Here is a 26,057-nt window from a genome sequence, read left to right on the forward strand (position 1 = left end):
CCTAATCGCGGGGTGTTAATCTTCCGCGCTTTTCTACCGGTGCTAAGCGGTCCTTCAAATTTCCGCCCGTAGTAAAGATGGCGGCATTCCCTGTGTTCTGACTGGTTGACTCCCTCCACCGTAATCTTGGTTGTTCGTGGGGTGGGTTAAGGAGTGCTTGGCTCCCAGCGGCGATCTGTGTGTGGTTTCGGGCCCTAGAAACATTTTGGATTTGCTTGCATTCCTCCTTCTGAAGACCCGAGGTCGGCCACCAGGTTTGGGGGATTTGAAACGCGGGGCTGGTTTTCCTCCCTGTTTTCCGGTTCTGCCCGCAGGAACCTTCGGGGAAGCGTGGAAGGATGGGAAGGGCGTGCGCCTGCTGACCGGCCCCGTGCTGCCTCTGCGTGGCCGCGGTGTCCCACCTTGGCTGCTGTATGGAATCGTACGCTTGTCACTTCAGGCCGAAGCTTTGTTTGTTAATAGAAGTGAAACGGATGCGTTGAGAGGGGACAAAGATTTTAAAAGGTCTTTCCCCTACCCAACTTCCCCAAAGACCCCAAAGACAGATTACAGATTTATCTAGTTTGCCGACACGAGCTCTTGAATGTTCAGCGGACAAGGGCTTAAATATAAGAGAGTGGGAACTCCTAACATTTTAAGGGATTTGTGTGTATTTCCCAAACTGACTTTTGACCGCCATCCAACACCTGCAGCGTGAGATTCCTGAGCGTCTCGCCATCCTGCGGCTCTAACATGTTCTGTTGGTTAAGTCGGCTGTACAGGGGTTTATCCAGACCCACTAGAAGGACCACACAGCTGATCTGGGGTTCTTTCTCCCGAAGTCTGGTACTGAGTTCACAGAGGAGAATTCCAGGTGAATGTAGTGAAGAGGTTTGTCCTCTGAACAGCCCAGCCCTTCCTCCTTTTCTCTGCAGCAAGAGTGCTTATTCCATTTTTCCCCTAGTCTCGACTGGATAGCTTTATGGGTAGAAGCACATCATTCACCCTCTTCATTTCTTATAATGTAGTTTTCTCCCTGGAATTTAAAAAGAGCAGAAAAGTAACCACATGAATAGGCTATTCATTAAGCTCATGCTGTGAATAAGAAGCCTAAAAAATTCTTTCATACTTGAGAATACTTTAAATAGGGTTTTCAAATGTACAAGTGACTATTTCACTCTAGATTCATACTAAAACCAGTTACTGCATCATCAAATTTATGAAATTCCCAAGATCCTATTTCATTTGGGGAAGAAATGTGCACTATTACGAAGAGTGCGTTTTAGGTTAATGCAGATGCTGGGTGATCAAAAATATTTATATTCTTAACACAAGGCAAAAATTTACATTAAGACAGCTATTCACATGGCTTTTGACACATTTGCAGGTAAATTTAATAGTGAGTGATTACATTCTTCAACTTTATAAATTTCATCCATTGACATGAAAAAAGATGGTATGATTTGAGAGTCTATTCTCAAACAATGTGCAAATGATATGTTTTTTAATCTTACTTTTTTTTCGTTTCTTTAAGAACTCAGTAGCTTTGTTGCCCGGACCAACACGTGTGGAGAGTTGCGTCCTTCTCACTTAGGCCAAGAAGTCACCTTGTGTGGATGGATTCAGTACCGAAGGTAGATAGAGGCAGGTGGTTTAAGTATGCACGATGGTGGTTTTTCTAAGGCAATTTCAAACTGCTATTAATTTTTAACGAGTCAGAAGAATAAAAGCTTTGCAACTCCTGTAGGAGTCTCAGAAGTCATTGAATTTTCAGTTTTGTTTTTGTTTTCAAAGACTCAAATAGTGTCACTCTCAGTAAGTACCAGTAACATCTGTTGAAGGGTATAATAAGTGTGATCCACCAAGGGACAGAAATGTCCCTAGGTTTACTAAGATTGAAGAGTTCCTAGGACCAGTAATTGGGTAAGCTGGTAAGCTTCCATAGCATAAAAAAGCATAGTTTTTGCTAAATTTAGGTAGAGAAAAAGCCTAAAAACATGAACAATGATTCCTTAATGTTAGAGGACATATTATTGTTGTTGTTCATCTCTATATTCCAGAACATACTTGAATGGAACATTAATTCACAATGAAGAGATCCAAAATACATAGATTGAGTGATTTTCCTAAAGAATATGCCCCAAATGGGTGGATATTTGACCCATACATTTGGTGACTTTTATCTCCTGAAGGAAAATCTGAGGAGGCTTTCTGTACCTCTTCATGGTACTAAGAACTATATGAGAAATGTTGGTTGAATGCTAAAATATTGGGATTTGGGGGACCTTTTGATGGCTTATAGAGGTATTAAGTTAGTACTGGACCTCTTTTAGAAAATTTTAGATTACATCTTATTTTTAGGAAAATAAAAGATTTTATATTGCCGTATTTTAAAAAATGACGAATCAGATGTCTCTAATATGCTAAAATATTACCTTTGGATTTTAATATATGGAAAGTTTCCAATTTTAATTCAAATTTCTTATAAAGACTTAAGCAAATAACATTTTTTAAGTTTTAAAATCTGCCTTTTCATTAATAAGCCATCTGGATAGCATTAGTAAGCTGTACGTATAGCTACTAAAGGTTGAAATTGTAAACGAAAAAGTTTTTTCATTAATCTACAAGATAATTACACAAATATAACTATGAATGCATATTATTTATTATAAAAAAGCAACATGTGAAATTGCATGGGTTTTTTATTTGTTTAATTTGTTTTGCCTGCTTAAATTTTGGTCTCAAAGATTTTATCCTAATATGTTCACTTTCTTCATTAATCAGGCAAAACATCTTCCTGGTCCTAAGAGATTTCCATGGGCCTGTTCAAGTTATCATTCCTCAGGATGAGGTAATAGAAGGTTCCTCCTGTTATCTCCAAGCCTCTTTGATGCTGTGGTTAGAATAAATGAAGCATGTTGGATAAGTATGTTTAAGGTTTCAAATTAAGAAGTTTACTGTTAATGAAAATTAAAACTACCATAAGCCACATTAAGACAAATGACAAACTGCAAAAAAATATGTGCAATTCATGTCACAGACAAAGGGCTAATTTCTCTAATATCCTAAAGGCTACTACAAATCAATTAAAATTTTTTTTAAAAAATACCAGTGACCCACTAGAATGATGAGTGCAGATTATGAACATAAAATTTATAGAAAAAATATATAAGTGGCTATTTTTCTATATGTCTGTAGACATATGAAAATATGCCCAACTTCACTCATAGGCAGAGAAATATGAATTAAAGCTACACAGAATTGTTATTTTTTATGCACTGAATTGACAACACACTGTGTTTGGGGAAACAAGTGCTCATACATTCCTGGAGGGAGTATAACTTGGCACTAGCTCTATGGATGGCAATTTGGCAATATCAAAATTATAAATGCGTATATCCTTTGAACCATTCATTCCACTTGTAGTCAATGATCTTAAAGCTATCCTACACGTAGACTTACATAGATGCAAAATGACACAAATACAAGGTTATTCACTGCTGAAATATTTTTAATCGAAAGAACAATCTAGGGCTTCCCCGGTGGCGCAATGGTTGAGAATCCGCCTGCCGATGCAGGGGACACAGGTTCGATCCCTGGTCCGGGAAGATCCCACATGCCGCGGAGCAACTAAGCTTGTGTGCCACAACTATTGAGCCTGTGCTCTAGAGCCCGTGAGCCACAACTACTGAGCCCACATGCTGCAACTACTGAGCCCACATGCTGCAACTACTGAAGCCTGCGTGCCTAGAGCCCGTGCTCCACAATGAGAGAAGCCACTGCAATGAGAAGCCCGCACATTGCAATGAAGAGTAGCCCCCGCTCGCCGCAACTAGAGAAAGCCCGCGTGCAGCAACAAAGACCCAACACAGCCATAAATAAATAAATAAATAAAATTTAAAAATAAAAGAAAGAACAATCTAGATGTTCCCCAATAAAAGACTGGTATAAAAAATAATGTACATCCTTACAGCTATGGAAAAGACTAAAGAAGCTTATTATGTAGTAATAGGGAAAAAATCCAAGGTATATTGTTAGATATAAAAACGGGACACAGAAGAGCATGTAGAGTGATATTATCTGTACTATAAAGGGCATGTGTATGTGTGTGTATGTTATGAACTGTTCCTGGAAGTACACATAACATTGGGTATCTCTGGGGAGGGGAATTAAGGAGCTGGAGAGAGACTTTTCACTGTAGATCTGTTTATACCCTTTGAATTTGAGCCATGTGAAGGTACTACCTGCTCAAAAAGTAATTACCATTAAATTTAGATAAAATTAAGAGCTCTCATCATGCTTGCTGAACATCATTGGTTTCTATTTTGGTAATATTTACAAATGTTTGTACACCTGAGAAAAATAAGATTTACTCAGCTTTTAATGTTTGAAGTAAGTAAAGAGCCATGGGTTATCTTTCAGGGATCAGGATGCAGAGATGAGCATAGCTAACCCAGGAGAACTCCTTCACTTTGGACTCCATTATTGCTCTTGGATTTAACTGCCTCTAAGGCTAACCCTGGAGACAGTTGCCTTTAAAGTATGTGGGAATTGTTTGCATTAATCATTCTTCTCCTTATTTTCCTTTAAGGAAAAAAATTTTTAATTCTTAACTAATAGTTTTACTTGCTGTATTATACGGAGTCAAAATGGGGATGCAGTTTACCAAATTCTTTAATAAAGTCATTAAGAGAAGCCCCAGTATTTATTGCAATTAAGCTATGAGTATTAACATTTTTCTAAGCCATAATCTACAGTTGCTGCAGAGTCCTTTAAGTTCATTTATTTGTTGGAACTATTTCCCCCTCTTATTCTGTAGTCGGCTGCTTCTGTGAAGAAGATTTTATGTGAAGCCCCCATGGAATCTGTGGTGCAAGTGTCCGGGACAGTAATTTCCCGACCTCCAGGACAAGAAAATCCAGTTAGTAATTTAGAAACTGTCTATTTAAATTTTACCTGTGTACATGTGCACTGTCTGTCAACACATTCAGGCAACAGCGACTGAGTATCTATTAGATATCCAGCACTAAAGCTCTGCAGGTTCTACAAATGAACCTACAGATTTTAAAATCTTCACTGCAAACATAAACACCTATGTAAATATGCATGTTAAGTCATTTGGTAATGAGCTCATCAGCCACAGATATACATAAGAATGTCAAAGTCGTACACAGACATTTATGTTTTAAACTATACACTATAAGCACCCCGTGTTTTACATATGTAAATAAATGCTTGTGTTTTATAAATATTCATTGTGTACATGTCCTGATGAGTGATTTTTAAAATAGGTCTTTTCTCTCTTTCTCTCTTTAAGAAAATGCCAACAGGTGAGATTGAAATCAAAGTTAAAACAGCTAAACTTCTGAATTCCTGCAAGAAGCTGCCCTTTGAAATTAAGGACTTTGTGAAGGTGCCATCCTCTGTTACTAATAAAATAGAGTATCTAGAAAATGTTGATAACCAGTAAAGTGTTTTCAGAGTTTTTTAAAGAAAAAGTTTAACTTCTACAAAATTAAGCATGTTATAGCTATATCATGAATTATTCTGTTAGTTTTACAATTTCCTGGTGAACTGTTCTTAAATATCAACAGTTCTTTAAGCTGTTGCAGCTCCTGAACACCTAGAATGTTTTTTCAGACAGCTGGAAACAAGGTTGTCTTTAAGACTTAGGTGTTATTTTGTTCCATTTTTTTTGTTGCTATGGTTTTACATTTTGAGAGGAAATTTATGTTTACCTTAGAAATGGCCACATGGCATGGGAGATCCTGTATATATTAAGTTTAAGCCTCTAACAGTGATAAAATGTTTATAAGGCATATAAATATGATTACTGTAATTTAGGATGTTCTTTGAGGAAGCTAGACAGCACTGGATATGTAAACCCAGCTAATTTTCAGCTTTGTCACAATTGTCTACAGTTGTAGACTTATATATACCTAATTTATAAACTAATCTATAAAGGATTTTTTTAATTGCATGGCCACTTAGTCTTACAGTTGAGTTCCCAGTACTTAATATTTTAATTAGAAAAAGCAGTATAATTACAGAGTTGACCTTGTTGTAGGGAAAAAAAGGAAATATGCAGTTTTCCACCAGCTCTAAGCTTTTAGAAAGAGAAATGACAGGTAGTTCTTCTATTTCTATTTCTAGTATCAAAGAAATAAACTGTTCCAGGGAAAAGGACTTTTTAAAAAAGGTTGTCAGCACAGGAGGGGTGCAGAGAATTCCAGCCTTGAAAATAAGCAGACCTTATCACTGTGTTCCTACTAGTACAGCTGTAGAGATTCGTCTGCTGTTCGCTTGCATTTCTTAAACTTGTCGTCCCATCCAGGTCATAAAGTTGTGGCTGTTTTTGGCCCTGGTATATATTTTCTAATGATCTTTGAAATCTTTACTTTTTTTTTTTTCAGGATAAAACTCCAGGCTTAAAATTGAATGGGTAGGGAGTTCCCTGGTGGCCTAGTGGCCTAATGGTTAGGATTCCGGGCTTTCATGGCCATGGCCCGGGTTCAGTCCCTGGTCGGGGAACTGAGACCCTGCAAGCCACGTGGTCAAAAAGAAAAAAGGCAGAAAAAAAAGAATGAATAAATGTTTAGTAAGGTAGGCAAATTTCAGTCAGTGAAGTGTGGTTCACTGAAAAATGTAAAATCTATGCTAGTAACAAGCCTAGAGGTCATAGGAATTAAGGATGGTGGTGTGTGTGCACGAATGATGGAAGCTAAAGGTAGAGCTAAAGTTCTTGAAAATTCACAATCTGTATCTAAAGTTAATATCTTTTTAATATTTGAAAAATATTTAAACAAAAATCTTTAAATTTGTTTAGAAAACAGAGGCTCTTCGTTTGCGGTATCGCTACTTAGATTTGCGTGGTGTCCAAATGCAGTATAACCTGCGACTGAGGTCCCAGATGGTCATGAAAATGCGGGAATATCTCTGTAATCTACATGGTAAGGGAAGAAACAGTAATTTCCATGTGTTTTATCCTAGAACATAATTTAGTAACATAAAACATAATTTAGTTCCCTACTGGGTCATAAATACAGCCTTTTAGAGGTGATAGTGCCTGTTAATGTTGTCTAAGTATTTACCATCACTGTTGAAGGTGGACCAGCCCTTTGGTTGTTATCTGTAAATTGTCTTAATTCTTTATCATGCTTGTACATCATTTGCTGGGAGCTCAGAAATGTCATGTGAATGAAACTAGACTCTTCAGTCAGTCCTAGGTTTTTTTCTACTATATTTGTGTTATTTTTGCTACACTAGCAGAACACAAGGAAAACCATAACAGTTCAGTACACAAGAATCTATCAAACAGAATTATTTCATTACAAAATTACCAGCTTTATGAACAGAATAGGATTTTATGAAAATCTTCAGCTTCCCTCTTGGGTTTGTAGAAACCAGAATCAATATGCTTCGTAGCTTATTTCAGTCAAAATTCCTAATTAAAGGGTAGCCTCAGATTTGTTGGACTGTATTGTAGACATCATATTTGGTAAATTCCCATCTATTAAATTCTGATATTTCTCTCTTTTTAGGGTTTGTGGATATAGAAACACCAACATTATTTAAAAGGACTCCAGGGGTATGTATATTCCTTAAATCAGCCTACTGAAAATGTCCTGTTAGTTATGAAACTGGACCACTTTGCTTTTATATTCCCTTAGTTCTATTTCTTTTATTTATTTTACTGCCTTAGGATGTTCACACTAACTAGGTATTTTAAGAGTTGAGCAAATTATATGGGTCAGTACTTTTAGTCAGAATCCTTTAATCCTACATCATTTTCTTTCCATTGAGGTTTATAGCTACAAATCAATAATGAATTGGTTCATTAAAAATAAATCCATTGTTCATTAAGAACTGACATTTTCTGTCATGAAGAACCTAGGGGTAAGACAGGAATAAAGACACAGACCTACTAGAGAATGGACTTGAGGATATGGTGAGGGGGAAGGGTAAGCTGTGACGAAGTGAGACAGGACATATATACACTACCAAACGTAAAATAGATAGCTAGTGGGAAGCAGCCGCATAGCACAGGGAGATCAGCTCTGTGCTTTGTGACCACCTAGAGGGGTGGGATAGGGAGGGTGGGAGGGAGGGAGACGCAAGAAGGAAGACATGTGGGAACATATGTATATATATAACTGATTCACTTTGTTATAAAGCAGAAACTAACACACCATTGTAAAGCAATTATACTCCAATAAAGATGTAAAAAAAACAAACAAAAGAACTGACATTTTCAAACACTGATACTTATACAGTCTATGGACTTATAAAATTATAGTTTAAATTTAGAATAGCAGTTAGGAATTACTTGAATAGGAATTGATGCACAAAATCCTTTTTAGCTAGTAACAGAATTGGGCATTCATTTCAACAAGCATACATTTAATACTTTGTATACAAATATTTAAAGCCTACTATGTGCAAGCCTTTTGGGGACTAAAGGATGAGCAAGAAATGATCTGTCATTGTGGGAACTTTGCTCTTTTGTTGATTTCATTGATGAACTGAAGTATTGACTTCTACCAGTTCTTGAATTTGCTTTTTAATAATATCTCTGCTCTCCCTCTCTCTCATTCAAAGGGTGCAAAAGAGTTTGTAGTACCATCCAGGGAACCTGGAAAGTTTTATTCTCTCCCTCAGAGTCCTCAGCAGTTTAAGCAGCTTCTGATGATTGGTGGTTTAGACAGGTGAGCTTTCTTTATGATAGTACTGGTCAGAAAAGGAAAAGAGGGGGAAGAAAGGGGACAAGGAAACACAAAATTGTCTAATCTCTTAAAAGAAGGTTTGAAAATATATGAGAGTTTGGAAAATACTTGTAAAATACCCTAAAAATGTGTAGTCATTATGTAAAGATTTATTGGGTGACCATCGTGTACAAAGCTCTATGCTAGTAGATGGGGTAGGGGGTTAAAAAAGAATAGGTTTTGCTCTCAAGGAGCTAATGAATCTAGTAAGACAAAATAGTATATTAAAATCAACTGTGATGTAAATCGAAAATAAGTATGTTGAGCATTGCAAATTAGTTGTATTAAGAGGTTTGAAATTATATTATTTTGGGAAATATTAAAAACTTTGGGGGCCTCCCTGGTGGCGCAGTGGTTGAGAGTCCGCCTGCCGATGCAGGGGATACGGGTTCGTGCCCCGGTCCGGGAGGATCCCATATGCCGCGGAGCGGCTGGGCCCGTGAGCCATGGCCGCTGAGCCTGTGCATCCGGAGCCTGTGCTCCGCGACGGGAGAGGCCACAACAGTGAGAGGCCCACGTACCGCAAAAAAAAAAAAAAAAAAAAAACTTTGGGAACTAGGCCTTCTGGGACAGAGCTGCATTTCAGCAGATGAAGATGAGAGTTGGAATGGCATAGCACAGGAAAGCTCAAGTGTATTCATGGAGCAGTGAGTATTTCAATTTGGCTGAAGCAAAAGAGTGTATATAAAGAAGCATGGACTGCCTTGCATGTCAGTCTAATATATGAATATCCAAAGGTGCCATTGTATATTTGTAAGACAATATATTGAGCAGTTAATTTCTCATGGGTCAACTATGTATCTGATTAGATTAGAGCATCATAAAGAATTTTTAAATTTCTTATGACCTTTTAGTATCATTATTATTTTATACCCTGCATTGCCAGGAACTTTTGGGGAAAGTGTGTGTGTGTTTCTAGAATCCTGACTCAATTAACACTATTTTCCAATTGTAGATATTTTCAGGTTGCCCGATGTTATCGAGATGAAGGATCAAGACCAGACAGACAGCCCGAATTTACTCAGGTACTAAGTTATATTCACTCATCTCTTACTGATTCAGCCTTGCTACAGCCAAGAATGTCAAAACCAGGACAGGAATTATATATACTTCTCATTACTTTTTTTTTTTTTTTTTTTTTTTGCGGTATGTGGGCCTCTCACTGTTGTGGCCTCTCCTGTTGTGGAGCACAGGCTCCGGACGCGCAGGCTCAGCGGCCATGGCTCACGGGCCCAGCCGCTTCACGGCATGTGGGATCCTCCCGGACTGGGGCACGAACCCGTGTCCCCTGCATCGGCAGGCGGACCCTCAACCACTGCGCCACCAGGGAAGCCCCCATTACATTTTATCTATCAGATATTTAATTAAACTAACCTGCAGTTGAGGCATTAGTTATTTAATTTTTGATCCGTTTATAAAGAATATGGTCATAAACTAAGGAATGACAGATTCCTACAGTGTTTTAATGGTCATGATATGACAAAGTTCTTTAAAAAAATCTCTTGTGCACTAAAACAGACAATTCTGTATGTTGATATTTAATCTATTTATCTGGTCAACGTCATCAAAGCTATTAGGATTTAGTTTCTGTATGATATCATATTAATTAGTATGGCACAGAAATCAGTAACCAGCACAAAAACCATAAGATTTGGAGTTGGACAGACCTAAGATCAAATGTAATGTAAACATACTCAGGCAAGTCACTTAGCCTCTCTGAGCCTTAAGCCATGAGATAGTTGTGGGAACTAACAGTTTGATGTATGTAAAGCATTAGATGTACAGTAATGTTTAACCTGCTTCCCCATGTATTAAGAACAGAATCCAATGGTAATTTGAAACAAGAGAAATATATAAATATGTATGTATATACTAATATTGTGGCTCTTCAAGTTAGTTTCCATATGTTGCTTTGGTTTCAGATTGACATAGAGATGTCCTTTGTAGAACAGACTGGGATCCAGAGTCTAATTGAGGGTTTGCTCCAGTATTCATGGCCCAGTGACAAAGATCCTGTGGTGGTTCCTTTTCCTTCTATGACTTTTGCTGAGGCATTGGCCAGCTATGGAACTGATAAACCTGACATTCGCTTTGGGATGAAGGTACTTTTCTTCACTTTTCCAAGACTCTGACCCCAAATAGTCCTATAGTCTTTTGAACCACTTTGATGTTTACAACCAGTTACACACACTGTTATATCATATTTTTTGTTGTTACCCAGCTACAGCAGGAGAGAATAATAGCTTGTTAGCCTTACAGTACCTTTTCTCTACCTACTGTGTTCCGAGATTCATTTCCAAGAGCAAGGTTCTTGCTATAACGTTTTTATTACTGACAAGTTATTAGTTACATGGATATGAATGGTAGCTTGAAAGGAAAAAAAAAAACTGTTCTTTCCTCTTGAATTTTTCTTAAGCTAAAATGGCACTTGGAAGACAAATGATTAAGAGTTATTTATTCTTTTTCCCTGGTCTATAAAGAGCTCAAACATATGGAAACGTTTATTCACATTGTTAAGATCTACCCATATTTAACTAAGGGTAACAGTAGAACTTACACAGAGCAGTTTTCCTTAGCAGGCCTCTGTTGCTCTTAGACAGCAACAGCCCTTCATCACTGTAATGCTGGTGACATTTCTATATCTCAGTTCTCAGTGCAGATTCCTTAGGAACTGAGTTCTGCTCGGTCCATGAATAGGCAGTGCTCAATTCTCAGAATGAAAAAAACAGCACACAAAAAAGTTCTGCCTATTTACAGCAGCCAGCTTGACTACTCCTTGTTTCTTCTTTTGTAATATGAAATGGTGGTTCTTAAGTCAGACTGCTTAAGTTAAATTCTGGCTCTGCCACTTACTAGCTGTGTTATCTTGGGCAAGTCATTTCTTTCTCTGTGCCTTGGTTTTCTCATCTATTAAATGGGGATAATAAGAGGGCCTACCTCATACTCTTGTTGTGCAGATGAAATGAATTATTACTAATGAATAATTAGTACATTAACACTTGTCATGGTGCCCAGCCCATGGTAAACACTCTATGAATGTGCTCTATAAACATTAACAAGACGTACTTTCCTCTTTAAAATATTGTTTGTAAAAGGTTTTGAGGGACTTCCCTGGTGGCACAGTGCTTGGGAATCCACCTGCCAATGCAGGGGACACGGGTTCGATCCCTTGTCTGGGAAGATCCCACATGCCATGGAGCAACTAAGCCTGTGCACCACAGCTACTGAGCCTGCACTCAAGAGCACGCGAGCCACAACTACTGAGCCAGTGCTCTAGAGCCCGCAAGCCACAACAAGAGAAGCCACCGCAGTGGGAAGCCCATGCACCACAATGGAGAGTAGCCCCTGCTCGCCGCAACTAGAGAAAGCCCGCGTGCAGCAATGAAGAGCCAAATGCGGCCATAAATAAATAAATAAATTTGTTTTTTTAAAAAAGGTTTTGAGATAAACATTACTTCATGTTTAATTACCTTTTCCTGTTATCCATTTTCCAGATTGTAGATATCAGTGATATGTTCAGAAACACAGAGGTTGGATTTCTTCAAGATGTGCTTAGTAAACCCCAAGGAACCATCAAAGCCATATGTATCCCTGAAGGAGAAGTAAGTAGAGCACAATTCTATATTTTCTCTAAAATATATATTTGGGAATTAAATATGTTCAACATTGGTACATTTAAACTTTAGAAAGAAAAATTCTTTAAATAAAAATGCATTTTTTCATATAAAGTCTAATAGTGTCTCAAACTATAAGTAGAAAATGATAAAACTTTATGAATATGAGTTTACACTCTCGAGATCTAGAGCTTTTATTTTTCCTTTTAAATAATGCTGTAAAGTTCTCCTGTACTTCATTTGGGTTTACTTCCACCAGTGATGAGTATAAAATAGTATTCCTATTCTGTCTCCAGCCTCAGTTTGTCCAACAGCTCCCAGCCCCATACCAGCTCCAGCATAGCCCTTGTGTGTTGGTTCTTGGTCTTCTGACGCTCTGGGGTCTATTGCATTAATAATGGGAAGAGAAAGGAGGTGGAGCTATGAAAAGCAAAAGGAAGGGAAATGAGGGTAGGAGAGAGAAAGAATGGTTGGGTTGGGTTGGGTAAGCATGGACTCTTAAGTAATGGGGCATGTCTATTTTCTGTAGTTAGTACACCTGCTTTGAAAATAATTTAAGAAGAGTTCTAAAAGTATTTTGAATAAGATTACTATTTTGAAAGGCTATTCAGTTGGATACATAAGCATATTAGTATATTTAAAATGGGGATAAGAATTCAGTCTCATTACTTTTTTTTTCACTTCATACGTTCAGTGGAAAGTAATTTGGTGTCTGTATTCTAGTCCAGACATATTGAATGTGTTTGGGTAATCTCGGTATAACATATATTGCTTGTTATTATTATTTACCCCAATTGGAGTATGTCCAATTCTTTCCCAAGTAGATTATAAGGACTGCAGGGTCATGAACCATGTTTTCACCTTTTTTATATCTCCCATACCTAATTAAGTGCTCCATGATTAGTGATGATGATAGCCATAATGTCTCACTTAGAAACACATTGAGATAATTTAGAAAAGTAAGATATAAAGAATTTTAAGAGACTTGAAATAATCAAATTCTGAATCCTCTTATTGATTTTACTGATCCTTCACAATTCAGTTGCAAAGATTCATTTTGAACATATTATAGCTACACAGTCTTCTGTGGAATACATTCACAGCTATTTCCAATAAGACCTGCATAATTAGAAAAAAAGACACCCTGTAACAAGGCTTAAAATTTTGTCATTTGACAACAGAAATTAAATCTTTATTGAATCTTATTATTGTGATGGAAAAACACAAAATATATTTGTTTCCCATTTCATTTCATAAACATGTTTGTGAAGCTAAGTGTCATATTGATGAGTTTACTTTGATTTTCTTTCAACAGAAATACTTAAAAAGGAAAGACATTGAGTCCATTAGAAAATTTGCAGCTGACCATTTTAATCAGGTAAGGAGCAGGTTTTTTCCTTTCTTTTAGGGATTCTATATTTTTAACTGTTAATTGCTTGAGCTCTTATGCTATCATTAGGTTTGAGGGGCTTGTTATTTCAGATCATTCTACTTTTCTTCTTTTTATTTTTAAAGTTAATCTTACCCCTGGGTATAACTCCAAAACTTCAACTTAGTTGAATTCACCATTAATCAGAGTGTGAAAGTGCAACCATAGCCTTTTAAAATAAACAGTTGTACTTTAATGCAGTTGGGAAAATTAAATAGAACCCCATGTGCCCAAGGTTTAAATGAAAGCATGGCAGATATGAAAGAAAGCCAGTATTCATTGTTCTTCCCATACCCTTTTTAGAATTATGAATATACCTTTCCTCTGACAGATACACTTTGTGTTCTTGGCTTGGTGAACAGCAGCACTAAAATACAGAGGAGGCGCAGGGAATGGGCATTCTTACACTGTCACTGGAAGTATAAATTACCTCAGCCATTTTGCAATCACTAACTTTAAAAATAGTCATATTTTAAAATATGACTCCTTGAGTCAATAATTTTCTATACTTTAAAGAAAGGATCTTAGATATGAGGACACTTATGCACAGTATCATTTACAGGAATACAATGAAACCATATGGGAGTGATTAAATAAATTAAGGTAGAATTAAAGGAATAAATATTAAAGTTCCTTTTAAAAATTTTGTCTCTTAACTAAAAGTTTGTAATGTAGGAAAAATATTCAGGTTATAATGATTTGTAGGAAAAGGAGAATACAGAACTATATATTCACTGATCATAACCATGTATAAACACTGTATTTGTGGATTGAAAATGGACTACTCAGACAGTCTTTTCAGCAAGTGGTGTTGGGAAAGCTGGACAGCCACATGTAAATCAATGAAGTTAGAACACACCCTCACACCATACACAAAAATAATCTCAAAATGGCTTAAAGATTTAAAATATAAGACATGACACCATATAACTCCTAGAAGAGAACATAGGCAAAACATTCTCTGACATAAGTCGTAGTAATACTTTGTTAGATCAGTCTCGCAAGGCAAAAGAAATAAAAGTAAAAATAAACAAATGGGACCTAATCAAACTTATAAGCTTTTGCACAGCAAAGGAAACCATAAACAAGACAAGAAGACAACCTACGGACTGGGAGAAAATATTTGCAAATGTGACCAACAAGGGCTTTATTTCCAAAATTACAAACAGCACATACAACTCAATATCAAAAAGCCAAACAACCCAGTCAAAAAATGGGCAGAAGACCTAAATAGACATTTCTCCAAGGAAGACACACAGATGGCCAATAGGCACATGAAAAGATGCTCAACATCGTTAATTATTAGAGAGATGCAAACCAAAACTACAATGCCATCATCAAAAAGTCTACAAATGATAAATGCTGGAGAGGGTGTGGAGAAAAGGGAACCCTCCTACACTGTTGGTGGGAATGTAAATTGATGCAGCCACTATGGAGAACAGTATGGAGGTTCCTTAAAAAACTAAAAATAAAGTTACCATATGATCCAGCAATCACACTCCTGGTATATATCCAGAAAAGAGCAAACCTCTAGTTTGAAAAGATACATGCACCACAGTGTTCATAGCAGCACTATTTACAATAACCAAGTTATGGAAGCAACCTAAGTATCCATCAACAGATGAATGGATAAAGATGTGGGGTGTGTGTGTGTGTACACACACACAATGGAATATTACTCAGCCATAAAAGAACAACAAAATAATGCCATTTGCAGCAACATGGGTGGAGATAGAGATTATCATACTAAGTGAAGTAAGTCAGAGAAAGACAAATATATCACTTATATGTGGAATCTAATAAACAATACAAATGAACTTATTTACCAAAAAACAAACTCACAGACATAGAAAACAAACATGGTTACCAAGGGGAAGTGGGGAAGGGATAAATTAGGAGTTTGGCATTAATAAATGCACACTACCATATATAAAATAGATAAGCAACAGTGATTTACTGTATAGCCCAGGGAACTATAGTCAGTATCTTGTAATAACCTATAACAGAAAAGAATCAAAAAATAAATATATATGAATAACCGAATCACTTTGCTGTACACCTGAAACTAACACAATATTGTAAATCAACTATACTTCAATTTTTTTTTTTAAAAAGAGAGGAAAAAAAAAAGAAAATGGACTACCCACCTCTACTACCACACATCACTAGTCTTATACATCAAGTTCAAAGGGATTTTTCAAGAAAACAGAAAGGATAATGGTTTCCAAAATGGGTCAAGGCAAAATAAGAAAAGCCAGGGGTATAAAAAGCTTTTCATAAAGTTAAATGAATTTAAAGGACTATACTTCTCATTTTTTGCTATAGAAATGTGTTTTCTTTTATGAAATGATGGTAATAGTAGATATTTGGGGTTAGTTTTATGCCTTTGATAAAACTGAAAATTGTCAACCCTATATCTCCCAATTTTCTTTGTTTTTATTTTACTAGTGTTTGAAACCTGTATTTAGGAACCATAGGAACATGAAATAGGCCTGAGAGTTAACTTTGGCGGCCTTTAGTTGATGGGACTATCATTACATTTTCTTCTTCTTCTCTTTCTTCTCTTTTCTTTTTTACTTTCCTAATTTCCTGAATTTTTATATTTTTAAAATGTATTAATATGTTTTAACTTGATTTGGCTTGAATTGTTTTTAATGTTTATTTTTAGCAATATGCTGCATGTACATGGTTTAAAAAAAAACAAATTGTAAAGAAGGATTAATAGTTCAATACAATAAGTGTTTACTCTAGCTCACTCTATTCTAGTCCCATACCAGAGTACCTCTGGTTTTATCAGAATGCCTTTTTAAAAAAAATTTTTGGCTGTGTTGGGTCTTTGTTGCTGCACACAGGCTTTCTCTAGTTGCGGCAAGTGGGGGCTACTCTTCTTTGCGGTCCGCGGGCTTCTCATTGCAGTGGCTTCTCTTGTTGTGGAGCATGGGCTCTAGGCCTGCGGGCCTCAGTAGTTGTGGCTCACGGGTTCAGTAGTTGTGGCTCACGGGCTCTAGAGCACAGGCTCAGTAGTTGTAGCTCGCAGGCTCTAGAGCACAGGCTCAGTAGTTGTGGCGCACAGGCTTAGTTGCTCTGAGGCATGTGGGATCTTCCTGGACCAGGGCTCAAACCCGTGTCCCCTGAACGAGCAGGCAGATTCTTAACCACTGTGCCACCAGGGAAGCCCCTACTTATCCATTTTAAACCTTTCATCGTGCCTCCTGCAATGAGAGGTAAGGCTCACATACACAGACCTTACCTAGTTACTCTGTACCTCTTCACAGCTGTCTTTCTGGACATTTTCTTCATTCCTCTTCTGAGTTGAAGCTACTCTTTTCCTGGATCCCAGATCTTCCTCTTTCTTACTCGTGCTGGATTATATCCTCAAGTAACTTCCTAAGACAGCATGTGAAAGAGAAACTTTCTGAATCCTTATATGTCTAAAAATGTCTTTGTGTTCAAAACCTCACACTTGATTAATAATTTGGCTTGGTATAAAATTTTGAATTGGTAGTCATATCCCTTTAGAACAGTGCTGTCCAGTAGACCTTCTGCAATGATGGAACTGTTTCATATCTGCATTGTCCACTATGGTAGCCACCAGCCAGTGTGGCTATTGAATGCTTGATATGTGGCAAATGTATACCTGAGGAACTGAATTTTTTATTTTATTTCATTTTACTTTAAATTTAAATAGCTGCATGTGACAATGAGCCTTAGATCATTGGAGGCATTGCTTTATTTTTTTATACCTACTGTTACTAATAAGAAGTCTGATGTTTGTATGAATTTACTCTTTTATAGTAAACCTAATTTTTTTTTCCCTTTGGAAGCTTTCAGCCTCCTGATTCCTGATGCTCTGAAATTTCAGTCTGTATAACTTTGAGTCATTTTTCATTCAGTGTGTTGCGCACTTGAAGGGTCCTTTGAATATGAAGGCTCATGTCTTTCATCTGTGCAAAATTTGTCTTTTTTATGCTTTCTGGGAGATTTCTTCAACTCTTCTGTTGAATTTTTTTTTTAAGCAATCATATTTTTATTTCCCACTAGCTCTTTCTTACTTCTTTTCATTGCATTTTATTCTGGTCTTATTGATAAAATACCTTTTTTAATATCTTTGAGGATTCAAGTTTTTTGGTCCCTAAATTATCTCTTTTCTCTAGGGTCATTTTTTTTCTGTTTATCTGGGTCTTTTTTTTCTTAATGCTCTAGCTTCTTCAATGTGTGGTGATGTGATTGTTAATTGTACATATGTAAGAATATGAGCCATTTAAAAAGCTGTTTAAAGGGGCTTTTGTAAATGGTTAGGTTTAGAAATGGTTAGGTTTTGTAAATGGTTTTGTAAATGGTTAGGTTTTGTAAATGATTAGGTTTAGTTTTGGGTGAGCAACAAGACAGTTGGCTATCACCCCAGGGCTCTTCTTAAGAGCCCTGCACCTCTAGGATTTTGCAGGGTAAGATCAGTTCCTTCCTGTGCTGAAGCTGCTCCATTGTTCTCTAGGCCAGAGCTTCCTGCATCTTGCTTCTTTGGTCATTCCTATTCCATTCACCTGCAACCTGCCAAAAATTTTCTGAAATCTCTTCGCTCTGATATCCCTTCCCACCCTTCATTCCTTTTTTTTTTTTTTTTTTTCATTTTGGTGAGATTAATTTTTAGGTTCCTTTAGTATCGTTCTGAAGGGCTTCAGGGAGGGAATAGAGATAATCTCATATAGGTTCATTTTCTTTTGGAAACAAGAAATCTTTGTACTCCAGGAAAAATAAATCAACCCCGCTTTTTGAAAAATGTATAAGTCTTTTTCTTTGTCACAGGAAGTCTTACCTATATTCTTGAAAACCAATAACTGGAATTCTCCAGTTGCTAAGTTCATAATGGAGGAGCAAGGCTTGGGACTAATCAGACTGTTGGAGACCCAAGAGGAGGATGTGGTCCTGCTAACTGCCGGAGAGCATAAGAAAGCAGTAAGCAACATTACCTCCTGGCATCTGTGCTGTTGATGCTGAATGATGCCTCTCTTCTGCTGTGTGTATAGTACATATTTGAAATTGACTGTTAATTTCATAAATTGGAGCTGCTCTGCATGAGTTTTTATGTCTTTTGGCACTGTAATAAAATGCACTGTATAAAAACTAGAGTTTTTTTTCATCAGCTAACAGCCTACATTGGCATTGCTCACAGTGATTAGATCTGGGTCTAGGAAAGCCACTTAGGTAGAGAGCTATTGGTATTCATTTTACAACTGTGAAAAAATATTTTCATTTTTGAAGTTTTACAGATTAAGAAAAGTTGGTTGTCCCAAACTTTTGTACATAATGCATTCCCGAAAATGTGGAGGGACAGATCAGACTGCTGGAGGGCTGCTGGGCTGGCAGACACCCCTGGCCCTACTTGGTTGAGGGAGTACCCTTTTTCCTCAGGAGCAGCAGCTGGGAGGTGGTGCAGGCTGCCATGCACCGGCTAAATCACCATTCTTCAGGAGACGTATGGAACAATGGATTTAACTTTAGAGATCATTATAAAATATACAAAGTGTGGTATAAAACTCAAACATGAATATTGAAAATATACTGTAAAGATCAAACATGATAAAAATTCATCCTTGGGAATTCCCTGGCAGTCCAGTGGTTAGGACTCGGCACTTTCACTGCCGGGGCCCGGGTTCAGTTCCTGGTTGGGGAACTAAGATCCCGCAAGCCATGGGGCGCAGCCAAAAATAAATAAATAAATAAAAATTCATCCTTACACTATAGTATAATATGATATCCTTATAGTATCTGATTAGTACTTTATCAAGTTCATTCTTCTAATTGATATTTGCACTGTGCTTATTTATCATTATATCTTCCAAAGGAGAAGTTTCAGAGTTCAGCTATAAAGCTAAATATAATCCACTGTCCTTACCTTTCCCTGCAATAGTAGAGTGAGGAAAGCTATGTAATTACAACTTTTCTTGATATTACAGCCTTCTTTTTTTCTTTTGGCCATGGCACACAGCTTGTGGGATTTTAGTTCCCCGACCAGGGATCGAACCTGGGCCCTCAGAAGTGAAGCGTGGAGTCCTAACCAATGGACTGCCAGGGAATTCCCTACAGTCTTTTTTTTTTAAATTAATTCATTTATCAACATTAGTTTGTTTTTTGGGGGGTTTTTTGTGGTACGTGGGCCTCTCACTGTTGTGGCCTCTCCCGTTGCGGAGCACAGGCTCCGGACGCGCAGGCTCAGCGGCCATGGCTTACGGGCCCAGCTGCTCCACGCATGTGGGATCTTCCCAGACCGGGGCACGAACGCGTGTCCCCTGCATCGGCAGGCGGACTCTCAACCACCGTGCCACCAGGGAAGCCCTCAACATTAGTTTTTAATACCAGCCATGAGCCAGTACTGTTAAGTTTGCTGGGGGATGCACCAGTTACTTACAAATTTTATTGTCAATGCATTTCTTAAAAAAGAATTTGGGATTTTGTATTAAAAATCCTGCTGCAAATTCATTTGGCTATTAAACTTTCCCCTGGCATGAACTAAAACTGCTCCTGTTCTCTTCCCAGAAAGGCATCACTCTAATTCCTATTGGGACTTCCTTGAGAGAATGCTAGAAAGCAGATTTATGAGGAATAACATTAGCATTCTGAATATGTCACAGTGAAGGTGCCCTTTGTGGATATCTAAGTGTCAGATAGAAGAGGCTACAGAGTGACACCCTGTGCATGTCTCCAGGCATGTCTCCTGTTCTGACTAATTGCCCTTTCTCAGGGATGCCCTGCCTGTCATCGTTAGCACTTATCACAGTTAGCACTCTCTGTTTGCCCACAACTGTTTCAAGTACTTGGTGTATATTAACTAACTTAATCCTCATGCCAACCCTATTGAGAGAAGTATTGATACTGTTACCATTTTAAAAGATAAGAAAACTGAGGCACAGAGGTTGAGAATTTGTTCACAGTCACATAGCTAGGAGGTAGAGGAGAGGAGCCAGGTTTCTAACCCACAAAGTCCAGTTCCAGAAGTCACATTCTTAATGTAACCTCTAATCCATACTGTCTGTCTAATAACAGCCAACACTATTGAACATTAAGTGTGTTCCAGGCTCCCATCAGTTCCTCACCACAACCTTTCAGGAACAATAAGGAAATAATAATCATAATAGCTGGTTCATATTATAGAGCTTATCTGACTTGATCTTCACAACAGTCTTTGGAGTAGATACTTCTTTCTCCATTTTACTATGGAAAAAGGTGCAGAGAAGTTAGTCAGTAGCCAAAGTGATATATAGACCCAGGTGAATCAAGCTCTGATACCTGTGTTCTCAGTCACTGTGTTGGCAGATACTCACCAAGTTGGCTGAGTCTGACGATTCTCAACCATGTCGCAGTCAGATCATCCTCAGATCTTTCTCTCCTGAGAGGCTAAGAGCATCTCATCTGTAAATTGGCTAATCCTTTCTCAGAGAAAGGCCTGGCTTTAGAATCCATGTTGTGTCATTTTCTGCCTACTCTGTCACAGCAGTTAGCTCAACGTTTGTATCTTCTGTTTGCAGTGCTCTTTGTTGGGAAAATTACGACTGGAGTGTGCTGACCTTCTAGAAGCAAGAGGAGTGGTGCTTCGTGACCCAGCTCTGTTCTCTTTCCTTTGGGTTGTGGATTTCCCCCTCTTCTTTCCCAAGGAGGAAAATCCCAAAGAGCTGGAGACAGCCCATCACCCATTTACTGCTCCCCACCCCAGTGACATCCACCTCCTTTACACTGAGCCCCAAAAGGTAACGTATCTATACTTCCAAATTAAAAGGAAATATGGAAACAAGGCAAAGAACTTCAGGTTTCATAGTCTGACCCAGTTCTGGAAGCCCCAGAAGAAATCTGAGTTTGAGCCATTGTCTCTAAGTAGCTACAGGGTCTTCAACGTACAGAACAGAAAACCAGAGATTTTCTCTAACATAAAGGCTCTTTGAATCTTCTAGGTCCGTAGCCAACACTATGACTTGGTTTTAAACGGCAGTGAGATAGGAGGTGGTTCTATCCGAATTCATGATGCAGAGCTACAGCATTACATCCTGGCAACAGTACTAAAGGTAACATCATCTTCTAACTTGGCCTTTTTAAAAAACTGTAATATTTGTCCGTTTTGTTAAAATTTGTTATGAATGGAGGATTCACTAGATGTAAAATAGTATCAGCTTATTTCTCTACCTTTAGACTTTGAAAAATAAATAACAATATGTATTTTTTAGTGACTACTATATGCCAGGCACTAGGTACCTTATACACATGGACACATTTAATCCTCACAGTTACTTTTTTTTTTTTTTGGCTGCATTGGGTCTTCGTTGCTGCGCGTGGGCTTTCTCTAGTTGTGGTGAGCAGGGGCTACTTTTCGCTGCAGTGCACGGACTTCTCATTGCGGTGGCTTCTCTTGTTGCAGAGCATGGGCTCTAGGCACATGGGCTTCAGTAGTTGTGGCACGTGGGCTCAGTAGTTGTGGCTCATGGGCTCTAGAGCACAGGCTCAGTAGTTGTGGCACACAGGCTTAGTTGCTCCACAGCATGTGGGATCTTCCCAGACCAGGGCTCAAACCCATGTCCCCTGCATTGGCAGGTGGATTCTTAACCACTGCGCCACCAGGGAAGTCCCTCACAGTTACTTTTTAAATTAAGACCTTTATTCTACTCATTTTAAAGATAAGAAACTGAGGCAGATGAATTAATTTGCCCAAAGTCACACAGCACAGAAGCAAGCAGAGGCAGGATTCGAATCCAGGCAGGTTGGTTCTTGAACCCAAGCTCCTAAACTCCTAACCACTGCACTGCTCAAAAAAGGATGTAGTCTGAAATGACTGAAAATGTTGATAATGCTAGAGAAAGAGAGAAAGGTTTGAAAGGATTTTATGTCACTTAGTATTTGAGGTGGGGGTAGATTTTAATGACAGAGAGTGGGTTAATCAGAATTTTCAAAAGAAGAGTCGCTATAGATGCAAGCCTAAGAATCTGCAGTTTGTTGATGACTCTTTAAGAGGCTAGGATAGATTTTAGGAAGGCAAATGTCCAAGAGTCTGATCCTAAAAGATCATTTTGTGGGATTAACTACCAGGGGTGAGGTGGGATAGAGGAACTTTATTTCTTTTTTTTTAAATAAATTTATTTATTTTATTTATTTATTTTTGGCTGCGTTGGGTCTTCGTTGCTGTGCACGGGCTTCTCATTGCGGTGGCTTCTCTTGTTGCGGAGCACGACTCTAGGCGCGCAGGCTTCAGTAGTTGTGGCTCATGGGCTCAGTAGTTGTGGCTCACGGGCTCAGTATTTGTGACTCGCAGGCTCTAGAGCGCAGGCTCAGTAGTTGTGGCGCACGGGCTTAGTTGCTCCTCGGCATGTGGGATCTTCCCAGACCAGGGCTCAAACCTATGTCCCCTGCATTGGCAGGCGGATTCTTAACCACTGCGCCACCAGGTAAGTCCCGGGAACTTTATTTCTAAGAATAGGATTGGAGAACTCAACACCAAACTCCCTCTTTAGCTTTAAAAACACTGCAAACTCCCTTAACTTTTCTCCTCTTAAGCCAAAGCCCCTAATGTTTCCCAGCGTATTTTTTTCATTCCTTTCAAGCTTCTCAAAATGTCAGTGAGAATACATTGCTTCCACTTCTTCCCTACCAACCAGTGTTTCTCAGCCCTTCTGCACATTAGAACAGAATCACCTGGAAAGCATTAAAAACAAACAAACAAAAAAACACTCACTGCTCCTTACCAGACCAATTAAATAAAAAGCTCTAGACGTGAGGCTTGGGCATTTGTTCCTTAAAAGTTTGCCACTTGATTGTGATCTGTAGACTGGTTAGGGAACCATTCAGACAGATTTTCAACATTTCTACAGGCATTGCCTCACAAAAGTAACTTGCATGGCCACCAAATCCAGTGGGCTGTTGTTGGCCCACAAGCCATCCTACCTTCTGGCAGCATCTGCATTGTTGCCCTTCTAATAACATTCTCTCCTCTTGGTCCCTCTGACAGATCCTGACAGATCCGGTTCCTTCTTTCATCCTACCTTTCTGAGGCCACATCTCCATGTCCTTAATTGGTCTTACCCTGTCTGCATTACCAGCATAATAATAGCTGCATTTACTGAGCCCCAGGCATTTCCCTGCATGTTGTAGTATCGGTGACTTGTCATATTCCCTTGCTAAACTGTAAACCTCTTAAGGTACTTTTTTAACTCAACTTTTATTTTCCCTTTAGCAACTTCTTGTATTGTGTGGCACCTAGTGGACCCTCAGTGTGTATTTAAATTGAATTATCTTTTGAATTTCAGGAAGACGTGAAATTGCTCTCCCACCTGCTCCAGGCTTTAGATTATGGGGCGCCCCCTCATGGAGGAATTGCCATAGGTAAACAATCTGTCCTTTTACAAGCTAAATTTAATTCTGTAGCTCTAAGTGTCAAATTTGGATGCTCAGCTTATGGGGAAGAGGGTGGGGTTAGGGGGAATGGAGGAGTAAAGAGGGTAGGGGATGAGCCCAAGGGTTCTAAAGAATTTAATTTGGTGTTTTTCATTTTGATGACTTTTTTTTTGGCCGCACCATGTGCCTTGTAGGATCTTAGTTCCCCAACCAGCGATTGAACCCGGGCCCTCAGCAGTGAAAGCACCAAGTCCTAACCACTGGACCACCAGGGAATTCCCTGATGATATACTTTAAAAATATATTTAACCATTTATAAAGATAAAACTTAACTGATAATTTGCATTTGAAAGATTTTTTAATAGAATGAAACTACAGAGTCTTAAGTCAATATTGCTCAAATCCCTGGAGGCTCACAGACAAATTCATAAGAGTGTGAAAAGTACTGCTCCACAGTATTCAGCTTGTGTGAAAGTAGGAATATGCCAGTGCCTTTCTTTTTTTTTTTTTAATTAACTTTTATTGGAGTATAGTTGCTTTACAATGTTGTGTTTGTTTCTGCTATACAGCAAAGTGAATCAGCTATGTATATACATATATCTCCTCTTTTTTGGATTTCCTTTCTATTTAGATTACCACAGAGTATTGAGTAGAGTTCCCTGTGCTGTACAGTAGGTTCTTATATGTGGAAACTAGAAAAATGATACAGATGAACTTATTTGCAAGGCAGAAATAGAGACACAGACGTACAGAACAAACATATGGATACCAAGGGGGGAAGGGGAGGGCGGGATGAATTGGGAGACTGGGATTGACATATATACACTACTATGTGTAAAATAGATAACTAATGAGAGCCAGTGCCTTTCTGATGGCCTTGGTTGCTCACACTGCTTGTTTTATCAAACAAAGAAGAGTGTGAGAAGTTCTAGGTTGTAGGCTCTCAACAATAGGGGCTTCCTTCTGTGTTTTTGGAGTCCCCTGCACAGCACCTAATTTTGTTCAACCTTCAGTAAGCCCTTGCTCAGGACTCATTAATTGCTGTGACTATTAATCCCAGTAGCGTGTGAATATTAGTCCTGAGCACTTTTCTGGAATGAGATAAAAGAAACCTCTCAAACAAACAAAAGTTCTCTAAAAAGGCAGGGAACTATGCTTAGCTGCAACTTATTAAAGGTTCCTACTTAAAAGTTTTCTACAACCTTTATAGAAAAATTAAGTCACCCCCAACCTTAGGTTACATTCTCATCTATTAACTTTGTATTTTACAGGGTTAGACAGACTGATGTGCCTTGTCACTGGAGCGCCAAGCATCAGAGATGTCATAGCCTTCCCCAAATCTTTCCAGGGGCACGACCTTATGAGCAATGCCCCAGATTCTATCCCGCCTGAGGAACTGAAGCCCTATCATATCCAGGTCTCCTGGCCAACAGACTCAGAAACAGAAAAGAGTTCATTGAATCATCCATGCCATCCAGAAAGCTGAGCTTTTGAGTTTTGTCCTCTTTGCTTCCCCAAGGCTAAAATCAGATCTGGAGTTCAGCCACAGATCTGACTTCAAGTTTTTAAATGGAAGGAATCCAGGCAACATTCTTCACCTCAATGAAGAAACAGATAAAAGGTATCCAATTTTAACGAGAGCATGCATTATTAGGATTATTTTATTTGGGACTTTTTTGAAGTTTCTTTTTACTTGGAGAGGTGTGAAACATGGCTCTTTGACAGAGTAACATAATGGCATAGTGTTTTCTAATCATGTTTTTCATACCCAGATAGTAGATTGTTCTCTTAGGACAGAGGTAATCAAACCATATGTGAAATGTGGGAAGATTCTTGCCCCTTTAGACTGGTCCATTGATGGAGGGGTCAGTTCAACCAGCCTCATCAAGAGAATCCTATAAA

At 38.4% G+C, this 26,057-nt stretch overlaps 1 protein-coding gene across 1 annotated transcript; it reads left to right on the top strand.

Moving 5' to 3' along the window:
• Positions 1–153: 153 nt before the first annotated feature.
• DARS2 (aspartyl-tRNA synthetase 2, mitochondrial) lies at positions 154–25,918 on the top strand. Its single transcript, XM_081221059.1, is given in 18 exon segments — positions 154–853; positions 1,514–1,613; positions 2,764–2,830; positions 4,799–4,900; positions 5,297–5,392; positions 6,806–6,929; positions 7,521–7,567; positions 8,578–8,684; positions 9,697–9,766; positions 10,664–10,843; positions 12,236–12,343; positions 13,671–13,733; positions 18,588–18,737; positions 21,308–21,526; positions 21,728–21,838; positions 24,068–24,143; positions 25,427–25,606; positions 25,609–25,918. Coding segments are annotated over 18 exon segments (1,962 nt in total). The 5' UTR covers positions 154–732; the 3' UTR covers positions 25,650–25,918.
• Positions 25,919–26,057: the final 139 nt, after the last annotated feature.

Source organism: Mesoplodon bidens (assembly GCF_964165515.1).
Source record: "Mesoplodon bidens genome assembly, chromosome: 2".
NCBI lineage: Eukaryota > Metazoa > Chordata > Mammalia > Artiodactyla > Ziphiidae > Mesoplodon > Mesoplodon bidens.